Source organism: Chiloscyllium plagiosum, chromosome 15, assembly GCF_004010195.1.
Source record: "Chiloscyllium plagiosum isolate BGI_BamShark_2017 chromosome 15, ASM401019v2, whole genome shotgun sequence".
In the NCBI taxonomy this organism is placed as follows: Eukaryota; Metazoa; Chordata; class Chondrichthyes; order Orectolobiformes; family Hemiscylliidae; genus Chiloscyllium; species Chiloscyllium plagiosum.
The window spans coordinates 47750359-47770347 of NC_057724.1; the positions used below are offsets into that span (position 1 = coordinate 47750359).

Below are 19989 nucleotides of genomic sequence, written 5' to 3' on the forward strand. Positions count from 1 at the left end.
AATTCCTCTTTAGTTCTGTTTTAAATGGGAGATTCCTCACATACTGGAATTATGTCCTCTGGTCTTAATCTCTCCCACAAGAGGAAACAACCTCTTCATATCTAAATTGGAAAGCCTGTAAGAGACTTCTATGTTTCAAAAAGGTTGTCTTTAATTCTTCTAAACTCCAATGAGTACAAACCCAACCAACTTAAATTCTCCTGATAAGAAAAGTTCCTCCATACCTGGATCCAACCTAGTGAAGTTTTTCAGGACTGCCTCTAATATCTTTGCTTAGATAATGGGACAAAAATTGTTTACAGTATTCCTGGATTAGTTTGACTAGAATTGAAGAAATGTCACTGGACATGAAATGTTAACTATGTTTTCTGTCCACAGACACTGCTAAACCTGCTGAATTTCTCCAGCAATTTCAGTTGCTGTTTGATTTTGGTCTGAGTAGTGCTTTATATAATTTTAGCAAGACTTCCTTGTGCTTCTGCATTCTTTCCTCTTTTAAATAATACTCAGTTCTTCTTTTGTTACTGCTGAAGTGCCTCACATTTTCCTACATTACATTCCAACTGCCAAGTTTTCAACATTCACTGAACTGTGTATATCTCTCCACACACTCTTGCTTTCCCAATTATTTTTCCCACTACTTGCTTTCCCAATTATTTTTCTGTCACTTGCAAACTGATAGCTATACATTCTCTTCTGTCATCCAAGTAATTAATATTGATAATAATTATGTATTTGAAGTTGTCTGAGTTGCAAACACTTATTAAAATATGTTCTCTGTGGATCACCTGAGCGTCCGGCAGAGCCTACATGCTGCAGCTGCAACACATGAACCAACCCATCATCTCTACCACACTTTATATCAGTTATTAATTAAGTCATTCAAGTATCCCTACTCTTTTCACTTGAAGAATCCCCACTCTGAAACATTTATTTTATTTTTATTTCATTTTTATAGACTAGTATCAATCTTGAACCTAACAAGCTATTCTTAAGAAATATGGTATTAAAAGACTAGACAGCTAAGCATGAATTAAGTATCTTATTTTTAGTTTAAAGCTAGGAAAAGGTACCAGTCCTACTCCACAATCAGCTACTTTGTTCAGAAAAAGGCAACTAAACATCTCTCTCCTTCCTCCACTGAACTTTCTGTTGCTCTATAGTAAATTACATTCAGATATTAACTCACACCAACTTGTTTATTTATACATGCTCCCAACACATAGAACCTAGTTCACTCAGTTAATGAGGAACCAGAGTCAGCCAGTTCATAGGAGGATGTGGATACTACAGATGCTGGAGATTAAAGTCAAGATTAGAGTGGTGCTAGAAAAGCACAGCAGATCAGGCAGCTAAGTCAGAGAGGAGGGTGGAGTGGATAGGTGGGAAAGCAGATTGACAGATGGGGCAAGTCATAAGGATGGTGCTGATCTGGAAGGTTGGAACTGGGGTAAGGTGGGGGGACGAGAAATGAGGAAACTGGTGAAGTTCATGTTGATGCCATGGTGTTGAAGGGTCCTGAGGCGGAAAATGAGGCTTTCTTCCTCTAGGCATCTGGTGGTGAAGGAGTGGCAATGGAGGAGGTCTAGCACCTGCATGTCCTCCGCAGAGTAGGAGGAGGAGTTGAAATGCTTGGCCATGTGACGGTGGGGTTGATTTCTTCTCGCAGAGTGCTTCAGGGAACATCTCAGGGACACCCGCACCAATCAACCCCACCGCCTTGTGACTGAACACTTCAACTCCCCCTTCCAATCTGCTGAGGACATGCAGGTCCCGGGCCTCCTCCATCTCCACTCTCTCACCACCCGATGCCTGGAGGAAGAACGCCTCATCTTCTGCCTCAGGAGCCTTCAACCCCATGGCATCAATGTGGACTTCACCAGTTTCCTATTTCTTCTCCCCCCACCTTACCCCAGTTCCAACCTTCTAGCTCAGGACCGACTTCATAACCTGTCCTACCTGCCAATCTTCCTTCCCATCTATCCTCTCCACCCACCTCTCCAACCTATCACCTTTACCCCTTCCTCCATCCACCTATTGTACTCTCAGCTACCTTCTCCCCAGCCCCACACCCTCCCATTTATCTCTCCACTACCCGAGGCTCTCAGCATCATTCCTGATGAAGGGCTTTTGCCCGAAACATCGATTTTCCGCTCCTTGGATGCTGCCTCAGCCAGTTCATAGTTAAATTATTCTTTTACTTCATTTATTGAAAATACGCCTGCTCAAACCTTACAACTTTAGAACATTAAACTGCAAATTTTATTCATTGTAAATTAGGTGTGCACTCAGTCAAGTTCATCTGGATGACACAATGCTCTTTACTTGACGAAATTGGCCACCCTTGCCCAGTTTTGCTGAAATTTGATTCCAGTGGCAAAACACTAAGTTTACTTCTTAACTGCTCACTGAAACAGATGACCAAGACACTTGGGAATGAGCAACAAAAGCTGAATTTGTCAGCAATATCCAGATTCTATGAAAAATAACAAAACCAAAAGAGTATATATCTGTACTATCTGCTCGTATAATTTTAAAAATCATTACTAATGTATCAGCAGTACACCTGCAGCACGTAGATTTCAATGGTTATTAATCCAACAGGGAAAAGATATAACATGTTCAAGCAGCAAGAGTTCCCATTCTGAGGCTAGAGATTAGACTGTTGCAGTATTATCCTGCATCAATTATTCCTTAACTGTGAATGGTTGTAACTGATACTTAAGTACAAGATAATAGAAACAAAACTCTTTAAGAATTCTTTGCATTGGAATGTCTTTCATTTATTGTACTGCTTTTTAGGATTTGAAATCTCGGAGTATCAGAAGAGACAAGCTGCAATGACTGTAAGAAAAGTCAGCAAACAGAAAGGTGAGTGTTAGTGCTTGCATTTGTCTTTCATTGTACAGGCAATTTTAGAGAAGCTGAGTTAACTATTGGGGTGAGAATCAGTCAGGGGTCTGCTCACTCCTCTTTTGGGGCTGTCCATGTTGGGTCACTGTTAATCCTGGGCTGTGTTCACAAGAAGTCAAGGGAAGTGGGGGATGGGATGAGGGTGTCAGTGGAAGGGAGAGTGATGGTGAGGGGGGAGGTGGGAGTTCTAATCATGGACCATTGCTGTGAGAGAGAGACAAGGAAACTGAATTATGTGCTTTGGGCAGCATTTTAGGATGCAGAGAGGAAATACAATTGTGAAGTGGGACAACTCAATATAAACATAGGGGGAGCAATAAAACATGGAAAAGAAAGGGATAATGCAGGTTGGGGGTGAGGGAATTGGTCATTTACAGTTAATAGCATCCTAGCATCCATGGGGGCACTACTATATCTGGAATGTTAACTCAATCCACCTGGGACTGGGCACGGAGAGCTAGGACGCAAAATTTAGATAAATGGTTTGGGTGGGAACATAGGGAAGTTCAAAGCCTATGAGTTTGTTGGGACTGATACCAAAAGGAGAATGGCTACACTTGAGGGTTCACCAAGAGTAAGATTCTGAGTGGCAGATTCACAGTGTGGGAATGACTGCTGTATCCCCGCATTGTGCTGAGCGTTCAATGAAGTTAAAAATGGCTGTCACCATGCCCATGTGGGAGGGGGTTGGTGTTTCTTTCTATGATGGAGCGGCTTCAATGTTGAGTGGTGTGAGCCCATCCAAAGGGTAATAGCAGTACACTCGCATGCCCATACAATAAAGCTGAAATGGACCTGTGAGCATTACATGATGTGTACTGCTTAGACATTAGCCTACTGTGTCCAGTCCACATGCCTGCCACAAGCACTTTTGACCACATTATGCAGGATCAAGAAGCAATGCCCATAATGACTATGACCCCTAAGTAGTCATATCTTCCAAGTGCCCAGAGCCTGTACATGGTAAAAGAGTTGCTCACTTCACAACTTGGACCATAAAACGTCATGAAGCACTAAGGATGGCTGGGCTCCAAACTTTCAATATTGTAGTAGATATTCACTCGCACTGCTAATAATAAAAGATGAGCATGTATTTTGTTTACAATGTCAGTGTGTTTACAAGGATGTGACACCTGTGTGCCCTCAGAAGATCTTCAATCTTTCCCTCCCACTACATCTTGACACATTCCCAGAGTCCCAGCTGGGGTGGAGGGAGCCTGTCCTACTGTCTCACTGGAGCCCATTGGCATTGGAGCTTTGGTTGGGTGACCCTAAGGTTTTTGCATCTAAAGGGCACAGACTGCGGAGTGTGTCTTGCTCACAGGCTGGTGTCCCTCTTTGGTTTGACCAACACAGGGCTGAGGATGTTATATAGGGTGCAGCTGGATGCTTGGCTTCCTCTGGAGTGTCCTGAGAGGAGACGTTTGGGTGACCTGTATGTGGACCCTTCTCCTGCTGGCATCCTCCTGTCACCTTGTTAGGAAGGGGCATCTCAGAGTGAAATCATGGTTCCTTGTTCCCCTGTCACCTCGCTGTTGATGCTAAGCACAATGGTTAGACCATTGGATTGCATGTTTGTGCGCATATCCAGCAAATAGAGTGATGGGCCTGACTCTGTACAGCAGTTACCTATCCATCCATGTCAGCAGCCAGATGTTAACATAGCTAAGGCATTAGCCATTGCTACAGTCATGCCATCTTTGTGTCAGCTTGTCCAGTGACCACACTAAGCTTGCCTGCTGCTCCTGTTTGTGTATTTTACTAATTGCCAGAGGCATAGGCTTCTTTCTTGCCTGGGATTGAGCAGGTGCCTGGTTTCTCTGAGTGCCAGCAACCTGGGGCATTTCTCCATTTCAACCAGCTGAAAAGCTGTGGCAGTGATGTGCTCACCAACAGATGCTCCCATCTCTAATCTAGCTAAAATACCCACAAGGCTCTGAGTGTCTAAGCTGGCTAAGGATGCAGAAGGCAATATCACTAGTACAATCCCTAAGGCATCCGTGCTCCCTTGCTCAGAGGTGGGGCAGGAGATATTTTGCAGGGATGCCTTGTAAACTTAAGAGGCTGTGCTAATACCACTTGTACCTACAGGGTATAAAAGAGGGAATATGTCACGAACAGGGAGTGAATATTCTGGCATGTTAAGATTTTCATCATTTATATAAATGATTTGGATGTAAATGTGGGAGGTAGGGTTAGTACATTTGCTGATGACACCGAAATAATTGGTGCAGTTGTCAGTGAAGAAGTTTATCTCAGAGTACAATGGGACCTTGATCAGATAGACCATTGGGCTGAGGAGTGGCAGATGGATTTTATTTTAGATAAATGTGAGGTGTTGCATTTTGGTAAGGGAAACCAGGGGAGGACTTATACAGTAAATGGTAGGGCCCTGGGGAAGATTGCCAAACAAAGAGACCAAGGGGTGAGGGTTCATACTTCCTTTAATGTGGAGTCACAGCTGGACAGCACGGTGAAGACAATGTTTGGCATGGTTGCCTTCATTGGACAGAACATTGAGTTTAGGATTTCGGACGTCATGCTGTAGCTGTACAACACATTGGTGAGACCTTTTTTAGAATACTGCATTAATTCTGGTCACCCTTCAATAAGAAGGATGTTGTTAAACTTGAGAGTGTGCAGAAAAGATTTACAAGGATATTGCCAGGACTGGAGGTTTTGAGCTATAGGGAGAGGCTGAATAGGTTGGGGCTTTTTTTTCCCCTGGAGTGTTGGAGACTGAGGAGTGACCTCATATAGATATATAAAACCATGAGGGGCATGGATAGGGTAAATAGCCAAGGTCTTTTCTGAGGGTGAGAGAGTCCAAACCTAGAGGGCAGAGGTTTAAAGTGAGAGGGGAGAGATTTTAAAAAGGACCTGAGGGGTAACTTTCTCATGCAAAAGGTGGCGTGTGTATGGAACAAACTGTCAGAGCAAGTGGTGGTGATTGCTACAATTTAAAAGGCATCTGGATGGGCATATGAGTAGGAAGGGTTTAAGGGTATCTGGCCAGATGCTGGCAAACGGGGCTAGATTGGATTGAGATGACTGTTTGGAGTGGATGAGTTGGATCGAAAGGTCTCTTTCTTTGCTGTATAATGCTATGACTCTAGTACATTCACAGTGGGGGCAGTGGAAGATTAGCACAGCAACGGAGAATGCTTCTTGCTTGGTTGCTGGCACATGCTGTTTCATTGTCTCCTTAAGACAATCCCAATTCTTGCCAGCAAGGGCCAAGATCTTGTTATTATAAGAGGTGAGAAGCTAAATATCTGGTGCCCCTATTCCCATCCTGGCTCTTTTGCCCCTAATGTGCGCAGTTTCTCCTAGAATAAGAACAAAGGGTGAAATGAAAGTTGGTGCCATTGTTAATACTGGTGGAGGAAAGTTGGTGAGGTGACCCAACTGAGTGAGGAGGCAGCATAGAAGCAATGAAGAGTTAATATTTGGGGGCTTGAAAGGGTGACAGTGAGTCTTGGTGGCAGGTGGATGCAGCCGAGATAGAATGAGTGTAAGGTAGTACACAGTAGATGGTATGACTAACCTTAGTGGAGTAGAGAAGGTCATTGACCTTCTCCCTGGTCATTCTTCTATAAAGTTGAAACCACAATGATGGTTGGTTGATTTTTGATAAGTTTCAGTTATATTAGTGACACACTGCTTCTTTTGAGTTTAACTAAAACACTTAAATACCTATTGTCATCTAAAACCTTCTCCAGAGATCTGATCACATGGCTATCTAACTTAGTACTACATACACAGAACCAGTGTGTTAAACACTAAATAAAATATAAGATGCGGAAATCTGAAACAAGTACAGAAATTGCTAGAGAAATGTATAAGGTCTGACAGCACCTGTAAAGAGAAACAGAGTTAATGTTTCAAGTCTAGAATGACTCTTCTTTAGAATTTCTTCAGAGCTACCTGTGCCTGTAATTCACCAACTTTGTTTACTGCACAGTATGTTTTCATGTATATATAAATTACACTCAATTTAGATTTATTACATTTCTTCAACTAATACACTACAATTTACTGGGATTGTGGTGGGGGCAATCATGGTTTTCAATTGAGAATCGGAAAAGTACCTAAAAAGAAAAAGCTAAGATGGGTCTCAAGGGAAATTGTGAGAGGATTGGGGGCGGGGGGGGAGCGGGTAGATAAATTACACTGCAGGGGGCAGCACAGATTCAACAGGCCTGTAGTTTCTTTCTATGGTGTAATGATTATGTGCAAAGACGTATCACTTGATTCAAGTTACACTTATGTTATAAGCAACTTTGATGTGAAGTAAAAACACTTTTCAATGGTCTTACTGTAATTTTAAATACACATTTGGCTAGCTTTTTGATACTGTGACGCCAAATCACTATAACATGTAATATTGCTGAATTTTTTTTCTCATTTCAGGAGTGAACTATACAAGGTCATTACCTCCCTCATACCCAGCACCCCCGGATCCTGTCCATCAGAGAAACTTCATGCTCACTGATGGTATCCCTCAGGGGTCAATGTATGAACTAACGGAGCCCAAACGCAGCCAGTCTCCATTCTGGCAGAACTTCAGTAGGTTAGCACCATTTAAAAAGTAATAGGCCATGTTATTGTGGGAGGACCTAGCCCTTGTCGATTACTCCTGGCGGTTAAAAACAAAATGTGGACCAACAAACAATGTTTGGATCATGGATATAGGTGATTAAACCATCTGCTGACACCTTCCCTGCTGAGCCTTGGTTCAAAGCAACATTTTAGCTAATTATTTCTTAATGTGGGTTCAACTGTTCAAAAAACGTACAGTGTGACAACAGAAGGTCAGAAAGGAATACTGAAATTGAGACTCAAACTCCATCACATTATTTCATTTGTGATTATGTGAACTTGGGTGTGCTCTTCAGTGCACTGTAATGCAGCTGTACACAAACACACACACATATACGTATATATGTTTATGTAATATATGTGTGTATGTGTGTGTATATATACATATATCTCGCTTCTGTTATTCTAAAAGCTTATTACATATGTACTGGAGTGTGAATGTTTTATTGCTTGATTAGTTCTACATAAGCTACTACAGATGTTTTAATAACAAATAATGTAGCCACACTTTTGATGATTTATTATATATCCATGTAGATGATATGTTGTACCAAGTGAGCAATCCCAAACTCCATTTGAAGACATAAGAGTTTGAGAATATTGGACTATTAGTCATTATGCTAAGACATCATTTCTAATGCTAGTCATGGGGTTTGTAGTTATTCACAAGGTAAGATTTAACTGACAGGACCACTTCTTCACTATCTCTATACTTAACTGGTTAAAAGCCAATTTTATTCCTCAATGCAACAAAATTGTTAAACACAATGGATATATAATTATTACCTTTTGACCATACAATTAATTGTTTAATATAACGATATTTGCTATGTTTTAATACACATTTGTTACAGCATTATACTTAATAGTTAATAAGGTTCAACAACTGATCCTATTGCATTTTACATTGTGTTGGTAGATGTGGTGTAACATCAACAAGTCCTTTCAGTAGTCAGTTTATCCTTTCTTCACCTTGTGCATTTTTGGACATTTGCCGGCACTTCCCACAGGAATGGCATTAACCATCAGATTGATATGATGTGGTAACTTTACAACATCTCTGGACTATTTTAACTGAAATGTTTGCAATTCAATGGAGCTCTGTGGATTGAACAGTGCACTACACAGTAGATCACAAACTATGTTATGAAGGAATCATTACGGATTAAGGAGTTAAGTTATCTTTAAATATTGTCCTACAAAAATGTTTTGTGCCACAAGTGATGTAAGCATTTGTTTTGTGATGTGCTAAAGTTTCATTATTTTGCATTTCCAATGCACTTGATGAAATAATACGTAGTTTAAAAATGGTGAAATAGCCAATCTTTTGAAATAATAATGAACATTTTTATAGAATTACAGAGCTACTTTTCCAATAATCATAGCTAGATATTATTTTCTAACAATCTAAATAATTAACTATTTATTAAACTAGTGCCAAAAATTATAGAAATAAATTCAACAAAGAAAACCTAGTTAGTATATGATTCAATACACAGGCACTTAGCTATATGAGGGTCAATCACCAACAACTGACAGATTGCTCATTCTGTGCTAACGCTATATAAAGGTTGTTGGTGCCCTATAACTTAAGTAATTAGCTAAAAACCTGTTTAATCATGAAGGTATTTTCTCAAACTGAAGATACGGTCCTTCAGGTATATGTTATTGTGATCCATTTAGGAATTTTAGTGGCTTGCTTTTGTTTTGTTTTTACTTATTGAATTATTAAAGCCCAAGTTACTTAGTTTCATTGTAATTGCTGTGATATTTGGCCAACCATATTCAAGCTCTTTGCTCAGGTAAATTTCAGAATGACGTGCCATATAAACTAGTGATGGACTGGTACATTGTTCCACTAATCCAGTTTTTTCTGATGATTTTCAGTATATAACTATATTGGTAAGTATGTCAGATACTGTTCAAATATCAGTCGGACCAAATGTGAAACTACTGATTGAAATTGGTGATTGACATTGTAACACAAACCAGCAGAGCTTTAAACTATATGAAGAATAAGGCCAAGACTCCTGTGTTGCTGTATTCTGAGGGCAAGCAAACACAATCTTTGACTTTTTTTTTAAGCATACCGTCAAATGACCACATAGGATGAATCAAATCATGTCTGTGCATTTGCATTTAAGGCATTCATTTTTGTCATTTGACCAGGGTACTGGACAGGAGGTTTCTCAGGGGAATATTGGCCAGAATACTGATCTTGCTAGCTCATGCTCTTTGCAATAAGTAACTAATGGATCTGCATTGCCCAGAAAGCCCAGATCAAAATTCAAAATCTTGAACAAAGTAAGCCTCCCCTATGTGCCACAAGTCAGTAGTCTTAGTACTGGACTGGAATGCAGTGTGAACAGATAGGAGTGTGATATGATCCAGTAAAGAAAAAAAGAGTGCTACTGCTGGGCCAACCAGAGCTACTATGATAAATAGCATAATGAATTTATCACTTATCATGCTTACATGGATGGGGACTGGTTTCCACTGATGCTTTCATAGATATTGATAAGCTATCTTTGCATTTTTTGCTGAACTTATCCACCACTCTTAAGAAAGGAAAATAGAAATTATCTGTCACCCTCGTGCAGAAGATAGGTCTAGTTGTAGTTACAGGTTTGCCTCAATGGTCTAATTGGTAAAATCCCAACCAGTGAAGTACTCTGCCATACATACCTTAAGTTTTGATTGTTGGTCTATACCCCTGACATGATTTAGGTTATCAATAAGAACGCTAAAACTGATCTCATTGACCATGGGCTCCCACCATTGAACTCTATTCTGTAATATTTGTGACAAGGTGTATGCATGCAGAGATAAGATAAGAGCACGTTAATCTTCTGATACCCATTGTCCAGGTTCATCTGTGAAGAATAACTTTTTGGCAATGAAGTTGGAGACGGCTAAACCCTCAGGTACATGGTTCATCAATGATACTTGCAATGTTCAGAGAATAAATACAGTTGAAGATATTTTAAAATGAATTAGGTGTTTGCTCTTTGGTTGAATATGAAATGAAATGTCCAGAAAATTAAAGTGGGGGTGCGATGGAGTTGGAGACTCCTCACCCTACCTGCAAGAAAAGTGTGCAGTGAGCCAACAGACGTAAAAAGGTCAACCTGCAGCCCTAACATGCTGCAAAAAGCTGAAGTGCTGGGAGTGTCGGATTTCAACCTCTCACTGGAGAAGAGGTGCCACCTCTGGGAATTTGGTTTTGCAGCAGTTCCAACAGACTTGGCAAAGCTCAGTAGTGGGCACCAACAGAACTCCAGGAAAATCCCCAAAAGAGATCCATTGGTATCAAAGTGAGGTAAATCAGAGATATTGAGAAAAGAAGCATTTGCAACCTTTATGGAAGGGGACAATGTGGGTAAAGATTGGGGTTGAAGTATATTAGGACAAATGGCGAGGGGCGGGGGGGTTTCTCTAATTGGGTTGGTGATTTGATGCTGTTGGTCTCGATGGGCAAAAAGCATGCTCCTGCCATTTTAAAACTTTAAAATTAAAAAGGCTACCCATACTCACTTTCCAATTTATTATTGCATGTACAGATCATATTGGGGATCAACTGAGCTTTTAACCAACTCAAATACGCTTTATTTATGGTGAACAGATTTTTGACTTCAGCATCCTCTGAATGATGGGGTTGAGCTGGCGGTGGGGGGAAGGGGGGGGTGGGGGGTTGGAAAGTTGGTGGGATAGCCACCCAAATGATTTGCTATGCTCCTCAGGCTGAAAGCACACCCAGCAAGCGCACAAAATATCCAGCCCAAGGTTACAGTTTCTACACCCAGCTAACTTTGCCTCACTTTGAGGTCAACTAAAAAAAACAAGCTTTTTTTAAAATCAAACTGTCTCAGGGCAAAGTATTCCATGCTTGTAAGCATATTAACTGATGCCATTACAAACCAGGTTATTGTACCAATCTGTCACTAAGAAAATCCTTCAATTTTGCTTCATTGTGTTAACATAATGGATCAAACTTGTATCTTCCAAAGGGTGTTAACAGCTTCCCGTTTCATACTGTATTGCACAGTTGCTCTTGGGTCATCTAGAACAATATACATCATAACACAGTCAAATCTTGACACTAGAAAAATGCCACACATGGCATTTTCACAAGTATGCAGACTTAAATCAATGTAAAATGTTTCCATGATTTTATGCAAATCATTGACACACATTCTGTGTAGCAGCAGAATTGCTGTCATGAAAAAAATACTTCAAATTACCTTGCTTGGGAGTGTCTCCACCTTCCAGTTCCTGTGGAACTAAAGGTAAAACTGCCAATTTTTTTTTAGTTTATAATCTCATACTGGAAGTTTCTCATGATGGAAGACATGATACCATTATCTCAATATGTCAGTGCCGCACTGTCGAGAATTGATTCTCAAAACTGTCAATTCATATAAACAAAACACTGAACACATGAACAAATTAAATAATACGTTCGGGGGGTGGTAGGGGCTGGGTTAAGGTGGCCATCAGTAGACAGAGAGATGTGAAATTTGGAAAGCAGCATCCTCTAATAATTCACAAATTCAGGCATAAGAATTACCATTAAACAAATTTCTTACTTCTGAAAACAAGTTATGAAGTAATTAAGGTTACAAGGTGCAGGAACACTTATTTAAAAGACCATACAATTCAGTTAGAATTATTTTATTGAGCAAGACTGATGGTTAAGTTACAAATTCTTACTTTTTTACTACATGCTGTGTAGTTACAAACACTGGATTTGTAAATTATGTCAAATTATCCATTGAGGTGTGTTATTGCAAAGTGGTCTGAGCAAAACCATCTCCTTGAACAGGCAACTTAAAGCGACACTGACTGCAATTACATAATTATAATAATACAACCTAAGCAGCCTCTACTGTCTTAAAATGAATAGGACTTTCTTGTGATTGATATGCATGTCCAAATAAACATTGCTCAATATAGAAATGTGATTTTCACGACCATATTGTAATACTCCATGAAATGGGTGATCAATTGAGTAACAAGACAGTCCTGTTGGAGCTAATAGTGAAAAATGAATTAGTTGGAATGAAGGCTGTAAGTAAACATCATAATTTAGCTTGGCCTGTAAAATATCAGCATTTTGCTCAGAATTTTATTTCTACATATGTACAAATTAGTTGTAATAGGATTATTTCATGGGTTTGCACAATTTCATTTGTATCAGTGATGTTTGAATTTGAGAACCAATGCATGCATGATGCCATTGGATGCTATGCATGGTCTCACTGTTGTTTTTTGGAACACACATGATGTTGATTGATAATTTTTAGGGAGTGATGCAACACCAGTAAATAAAATGTAAGTGCAAATCCTGACTTCTTGTTGCAAGAGAAAGCATAGCATGGTAAAATCACAAATAAGACATGATGTTAGATATTAATTGCTACCAATTTAAACAGGTCTAAGATTCCTATGTGAATCATACTACGAAGTGTAGGATAAGATTGGCAGATTGAGATCTAACCAATAAGCTCCAGCAGACTAGAGCTTACTTTCTGATATCGAAATGGCCAATGTTATAATGAAAGGTTCGTACATGGACTTTCTTAGTATGTGGATGTAGATAGATATGTAAAATTAAACATTACCTTTCATGAAAATAACTCCTGAATATAGATTCACTTTAGTTTTACTCACTCATGTAGAATATAATTGAGATATTCCCCTGATGTGTAATTATATCTCCAGCTTACTGTCATTTATCCTAAATCTGTTGTGACTATGGTTAGTCCTCATCAGTTTATATACACTTGTATCATTGATTCTCTCACATGAAGATGTATTATTTAAAAAAGACATGTAATTATTATCATTTACCAATTAATTATAAAAAGAATCGATACCAACGATATGTTGAAGGACAGTTTTTAGATCTTCACTGATAGAGGAGCAGGACATTTTGGAATATTGGCAAATTGTTGATTGTCAAGTTGGAAGTCTTATTTGTTGCAACTGCTCTTCTCAGTGGAACCATACAAAGTTGGAACATCATAAGTGAAACAGGACGGCTGAAGAATATAGCTGTAGCTGACTCACATATGGCCACATTACATCTGGAAGTTCGGAAAGTTTGTTACTAAAACAATATACTTGCTACTTTTAAAAAATATTATTGATTTTCTGCTACAGTTATATAAAATTAATACTTATAGTTGCTCCAAGTAATCTTTTAAATATCATTTATTTAAATTAAAAGTGAGGTATTAAAAGTGTTCATAAAAGATTCCTTTTCCTGCCATTTAATTAACAATTTTGGCACTAAGTTAATGCTTTTGCTAAAACAGCAATCAGAAATCCAGTATAATGATCTTAACAAAATATTTACTATCACACAGTATTTCAGCCTCGATATTTTAAATGTCCCAGTTAACAGGCACATCATTACTTAGAAAGTATTAATGGTGAAGTATTGACAATATATTGTCTTTGTAACAGCCTAAATGGTAATACCCTCATTCTTTATACTATGGGAGAAGATTCTGCAAAAGCTTATTTTCTCTATATTAGAGCTATAAATTGCCAATAAGAGAAGTTTAGGAATTGAAATCATTAGTTCTAATAGTTAATTTATGCAGCATATTGTTTTTGTGATTCATGAATGAATTTATGGATAAACTGTAATAATGTCAATTGGACCGATTGGCTATAATACTGGAAAATATTTTTCAAATGGGTTAGTAGATGAAGGTAATGACCTACTTTGTCCAAAAATCTATAGGCAACAAGGTCCCAAAATTGATAGGTGATCTTAACCAGACCAGCGATTGGAGTACTACAATTTTTCTCAGCACCCGGTACCTGGAAAATTATTTTTATGTGAATGACTGCAAAATTAGAGCTGATGAGGATGGTCTACACATGAAATTAGACTGCTGACGTCTACACCACATCACATTACAGAATGCCTACTTGGACCAGATACTAGCACCATGGTACTGGTGAGGCATACAAAACAGGCATACAATCAGCTAGCTAAAGTAAAGTCATCTATTCACCTGCCAACAAACAAATATTAACTGAACAGAGTTTCTTGTACTGCAGTAGTAGTATCCAGGTTCAAGTCTCACCTAAGAACAGAACATACACAGAGGTGGGTGATTACATATCTAAACAGGTTGTTTTAAATTAAAACAAGCACTAACTTGCATATTAGAAAGCATTTTCATAGTTTTCAGTTCCTTGGCAAGTCATCAGCTCAGTCAGAAAGTAGACAGTGATGGTATTAACCAGACTATTGATGGACTTGATTAGACACCTGTCTCCTACCTCTGCAGCCTAGGTTTTAAAATTAACCTAGCCTGATAAATAGTGGGATAGTGTTCTCTTTGGTATTTTGTCTATGAAGGTCCGATATGAAATTAAATTGAGTACTTTCAGTTTATTTACCATATTTGCAACATAAAACTGTCCCAAATTAGCATTAACTAACATAAAAATGTGTGTGTGGGAAAATGGTAGTGGTACAGTAAAGGCTGTTGTTCTAAGGTTGTTCTAAGGTTAGAGGTAACGCTTATTGTTAGGCAGATTGGAGTGAGCTTTGCTTGGCATATGGACTTGTGAATAGATTGTAAAATGTATGCTGAAAATTACTGATTCTGGTAATAATTTATTTAGCAATCCCAGAGTTGTATTTAACTTGTTTCAAGTTTTTGGTGTGAAGACATAGGAGTTCCATAATTTCTTGTCAGCCTACGGCAAAATAAGACAATGGCCATTTCAACTGCTGGCTTCATGAATATGCACTCGGCTAGCTGAAATAGGACATTGTGCAGCTGGAGGCCTGTGAGAAATCATTTAAAATAGTGATGAAGAGAAATTATTTCTCTCAAAAGGATTGTGAAGCTGTAGAATTCACGACCTCAGAATATAGTGAATACTGGGACATTGAGTGAATTAAAGGAGAGAGACATTTTTAATTAGTAATGGTTTCAATGGAAATGGATGGGGGAGGGGGTGCAGGAAAGTGGAGTTGAAGCTGTGATGACATCAGCCATGATCATATTAAATGGCGGAGCAGGCTTGATGTGCTGAATTGCCGACTCCTGACCCTATTTCTTATGTTTTTATAAGTGATGAAATAGGAGCTGGTCAGAGAACATCACATGATTGGGAACTAACAGTCTGAGGCAAGTTAAGTCTCACTTTTCCTTCTCGGTACTGCTGCTCCTCCTGGACTCAGAAATGAAAGTAATTTGCTTATCTTGAAAAGTCTGTTTTCCTTTTGATCCTCTTCTCACAAGTTTGCAAAGTTCAAAGACTTCACCACTTGATCCAAAGTTCAAACTTTAGTTGCGGAATGACCCCAATCTGTTTATTTAAAGAAGGGAAATGCCAGTTTAGTCAATACAGCCATAGCAGTAAAAATCATCAGCAGTAGGATCAGTATAGGACCTATTTGCTTGAACAATTGCAGGAAGTTCAAAATAAGAAGCTTCCTATAATATTTTTTACACAATCAATATTAAAATTAATAATTTGAAGATATCTTTAAAATTGATATTTTTTATTAAACTATCAGTCTTGGTTGTAATGTTCTCTTCATCAAAGGCCATCATTGGAGACAATTCTTGACTGATTGATCAAATTAATTTAGAGACTGGAAAGAAGACATGAATTGGATTTATTGTATCGCTGGTGAATGGCAGATGTTGGGCTTAAAATATTCCTGCTGTAGTTTAGCCCAGTGCCCTTTCTGCTTGACATGAACGCTAATTGTGATGAGTGTTGACTCTCAGGCTTCCCAGTAGGATTTGTTTCAGTGATTGCAATCAATTACATATTTGGCTGAACTCACAAATCTGTATTAGTCACACATTTGATTCAACCTTCTTAAATTCTCTTGCTTTATGTTGTTTTAATTAAAATTAGGGATACAAATTCAAAACTAAAAGAAAGTATTGATAGGAAGTATTGTGCTAATTCATACCCATTTGGACACATTTGAAGTGTCATTTGTGAACATGTTCATAGGATGATATGTCCTTCAGAAGATAATATGGATTAACAGGACAAAAAAAAACACGATCTGATCTTTCTTTGCTTACTGACAATAATGCTAAATTTTGCTGGGTTATACATAGAATGGCCTTTCTTGCCTGTAATGATGTAAGTCATATTAAAAATAATCATTTTCATGTCACAATGTAATTTCTCCTCCATTTTATTGAGAAAAGAACATCGACAAGTTCAATTAACACCAGTGTACTTCCCATGGTGATTCTAGTAAAGTACCATGGCCTGCAGGGTACCGCTCATAAGAATATTGGTTTTGATGTGCAGTGGTTTCTTTGATAAGGTCAAGCCTGTTTTAAAAATCACAAAGGTGCATAGGTTCAAGAGGAAAGCGAAACATGTCAGTTTTTAAGAGCTGTTACCAATAAGTAACAAGAAGAATGGGTGCCAAATTGCAGTTTTTACCAGACCTGCAGTGAGAAAGATCAGAAGTTGCATACATTTCTCTGAATTTAGCAGCTAACAGCCGGGCCACTATCTTCCCCTAAACACTGCTGGCAGAACGAGTTTCAGACAATCTCCAGTCCCCACCACCTTCCCTCACTATGTAAAGTTATAAAAGTATATATGTAAGCTTGGTGCTGTAATGTTGGAAAAGGAAAAAAAATGTTCTTTCTATTTTGTTTATCAAATTTAGGCATAAGAATTTTGTAACTTTTGTGAATGTTTGTCAATGTTGTTCTACATGCATTAAAAACTGTCTTGCAATTAAAAAAGGTAACAGCTGATTTCCAAAGGTTTATTTTTAAAAGCTTTGTTGCTATTCATTAAATGGAACATTTGTCATTTGTGTAGAGATTGTGCAGAACACAACTAGTACTATTCCAAAAAAATTAATTTTGTTCTTTTAAGAAATATAATTATGTCCATGATGGGACCCATGTTTATCTGTAATTATGAACTCGAAGTGAAATTATATAGCTGCAAAAGCTCTTGAAAATATCAATGCACATATTTTGTGAAATTGTAATAAATCTCAAATTTTGATGCCCTTTCATAAAGATCCCTTCAGAACCTTTGTGATAAGTGATGTAGATAACTTCCCATTTTCTTATGGGTTCAGAATAAACAATTCTGTTATTGGTATAAATTTTATGAGCGAATATTCCCTCGAGTGACCCATTGGTTAGTTACAAGTAGGTCATAAAAAGCAGAAGATTCGAGCTTTATGGTGAGGTAATCTGGGCAATAGATTTGGGATTGTAATGCTGTAAAGTAGAAAGAGTGAATGTTGAGTGAGGGCAGTATTGACATGGGCTTTAATACTTTGTACAGTTGAATACCTTGCTGTGAGATTCTCATGTCTCATATCTGATGAAATAATACTGGAAAGTTTCCTATGTCCATCAACTGTACCCTAACAGGAGTCAGTATCACTAGGACTCCAGAGTAGAGAAAAGATGGAGAAGAAATGAAAGAAAATCAAGTTGCTGAGCTTTACCTTGTCACTTATTGACAGTGAATAAGGTACTGATAAATTTTATCATTTTCGAAACACAATTATAGACTGACGATTCAAAATCATAGCCACTTACTGTCAAAGATTATTGGGGTAGACAGTAATGTGGAGTTGAGGCCAGAATCAGATCAGCTATGATTTTGTTGATTGGCTGAGTGGGTTTGGGGTGCCAATGACCTACTCTTGCATCTAATTCATATGTTCATATATATGAATGTATGTATGACTCATGTAATTATTTGGCCATTTCAAGATTGTAAAGTGTAGACAAAGCAGATCACATAATAGGTGTGCATTTAACAGTCATAGAATGCAGAGTGCATATCAACTAATGGAGGGCAGATTAAGTTTCAAAATTCCTTTAAAATCAGACATTGCCTTTTTAAAAAAATACTTATTGACCTTGTTTCTTGCTGTATATTTGATTGCATTTTGTGAAATAATGATCATTTAAATCTGAACAACGTTTCATCTGATAAAACTTGGTTTATGTTTTGCAATATTGCTGCTTACTGCTTTTCAGTACTTTTATGAATGCCATTGGGTGTTTTCTTTTCCACAGCATTTAATTTTCTGTGTAAATAAGGAATGAATTTTCTTTCACTGTTTACTTGGTTCTGGAGATTTTAATTTCCTTTTGTCTTATGGCCCTGTGTATGTATTCTATAATGTTTGTGGCTGAACAATATTTTGTTATAGTTTTGTACCTGTATTGAAATCACACAATGTACACAATAAATGCTTTCAGCTAAATAATGCATTGTACGTGCCTTTGCCACAAGTGGTGGCCTAAGATCAGGTTTGTATTTGGTTTGTGCCTTTTCTTTCCTGAAAATGATGGTGTACTCTGTAGTAAAATTGTAGAAATTATTGTCATCTTTTGCTGCCTCAACTAGAAATCATTTTTCATGTGTGACTTTAACCTAAGTACAATGGAATGTTAGACCTTTAAGCATGTACATGATTCTTGTTTAACTCATATCCATAAGACATGCAAATTTCAGTGAATGTCACCAAACAATAGGAGGCTGGCTTTGCACCCTGCCCAACCTTAGAAATTTGTGACACTGTGGTGCTTTTTAGCATCCAATCTATTGCCAACACCAAAATTAACTAATGCACCTGAGTTTAAATTTGGATTTTTTTGGATCTGCAGGGTTAACGCACAAACTGTATTGTTTTTCTCCTATTCTACCAAAGATAATAGCTGTTTTGGAGAGATTTGCATAAAATGTGACTCCGTCAACATACCCTTATGGTATTAATAATTACAAGTTTCATTCTTATAAAACAGCATTTTATTCTACAAAATCTGTCAATATTACACTCACAAACTACATGTTACGTGCAAAATATAAATCAATTGGTCTTCCTGTTAGATCTTTTGGGAACTATGGAACTGAAGCAGGCAAACAAATAGTCTACATTCAATTTTTTTTTACGTTAGGTGGGGTAATATTTAAGATGTCTTCATTGATTAAGGGCTGCTGAGTTAACAAAGGGTGGGAAATGTGACAGAATTCCTGTTCTGGATCACTGTGCAACAGCACTTGGATTTCATGCAAGAATGGTATTTGGCTGCAGCTGAGCAATCTGCTGTCACTCATTGTGAGTATCCACATAAGAAAAGTGATCACTTGGACAAGATTGGAGAATTGGTGGGCTAGGACATCCATCTCACCACAAGATCTGGGCATTTTCAGGAGGTGCAAAGAAACACTTCAAGAAAAAAATTAAAATAATTGTAAGCACAATTATTGATTTAGTCAGATAGACTTCAATGACGTGGGGATTAAAGTCATTAAAATTGGTCACCTATTGGCTTTTAGACAATACATTTAAAAGCCAATAATAAGATCAGTACACTTAAAAGACTTATTAATGAACAATTAAAAATGTGTACATGTGATGATTTAATGGAGGATTGAAAAAAATGTAAAGTGGAACTAGATTAGTTTGTTATATTGCTG

At 38.0% G+C, this 19989-nt stretch overlaps 1 protein-coding gene across 4 annotated transcripts in view; it reads left to right on the forward strand.

The window, feature by feature from the left end:
* The window catches only part of arhgef9a (Cdc42 guanine nucleotide exchange factor (GEF) 9a), a 270976-nt gene extending 252375 nt beyond the window's left edge, over nucleotides 1–18601 (forward strand). For 3 of the 4 annotated variants that reach the window (XM_043704850.1, XM_043704853.1, XM_043704852.1), the window contains exons 9-10: nucleotides 2803–2871; nucleotides 7327–18601. In XM_043704850.1, coding sequence (XP_043560785.1) covers nucleotides 2803–2871; nucleotides 7327–7508 — 251 coding nt within the window. In that variant the 3' untranslated portion in view covers nucleotides 7509–18601. The remainder of the gene's footprint in view (nucleotides 1–2802; nucleotides 2872–7326) is intronic. The other variant, XM_043704851.1, reaches the window with a different exon arrangement.
* Nucleotides 18602–19989: the final 1388 nt, after the last annotated feature.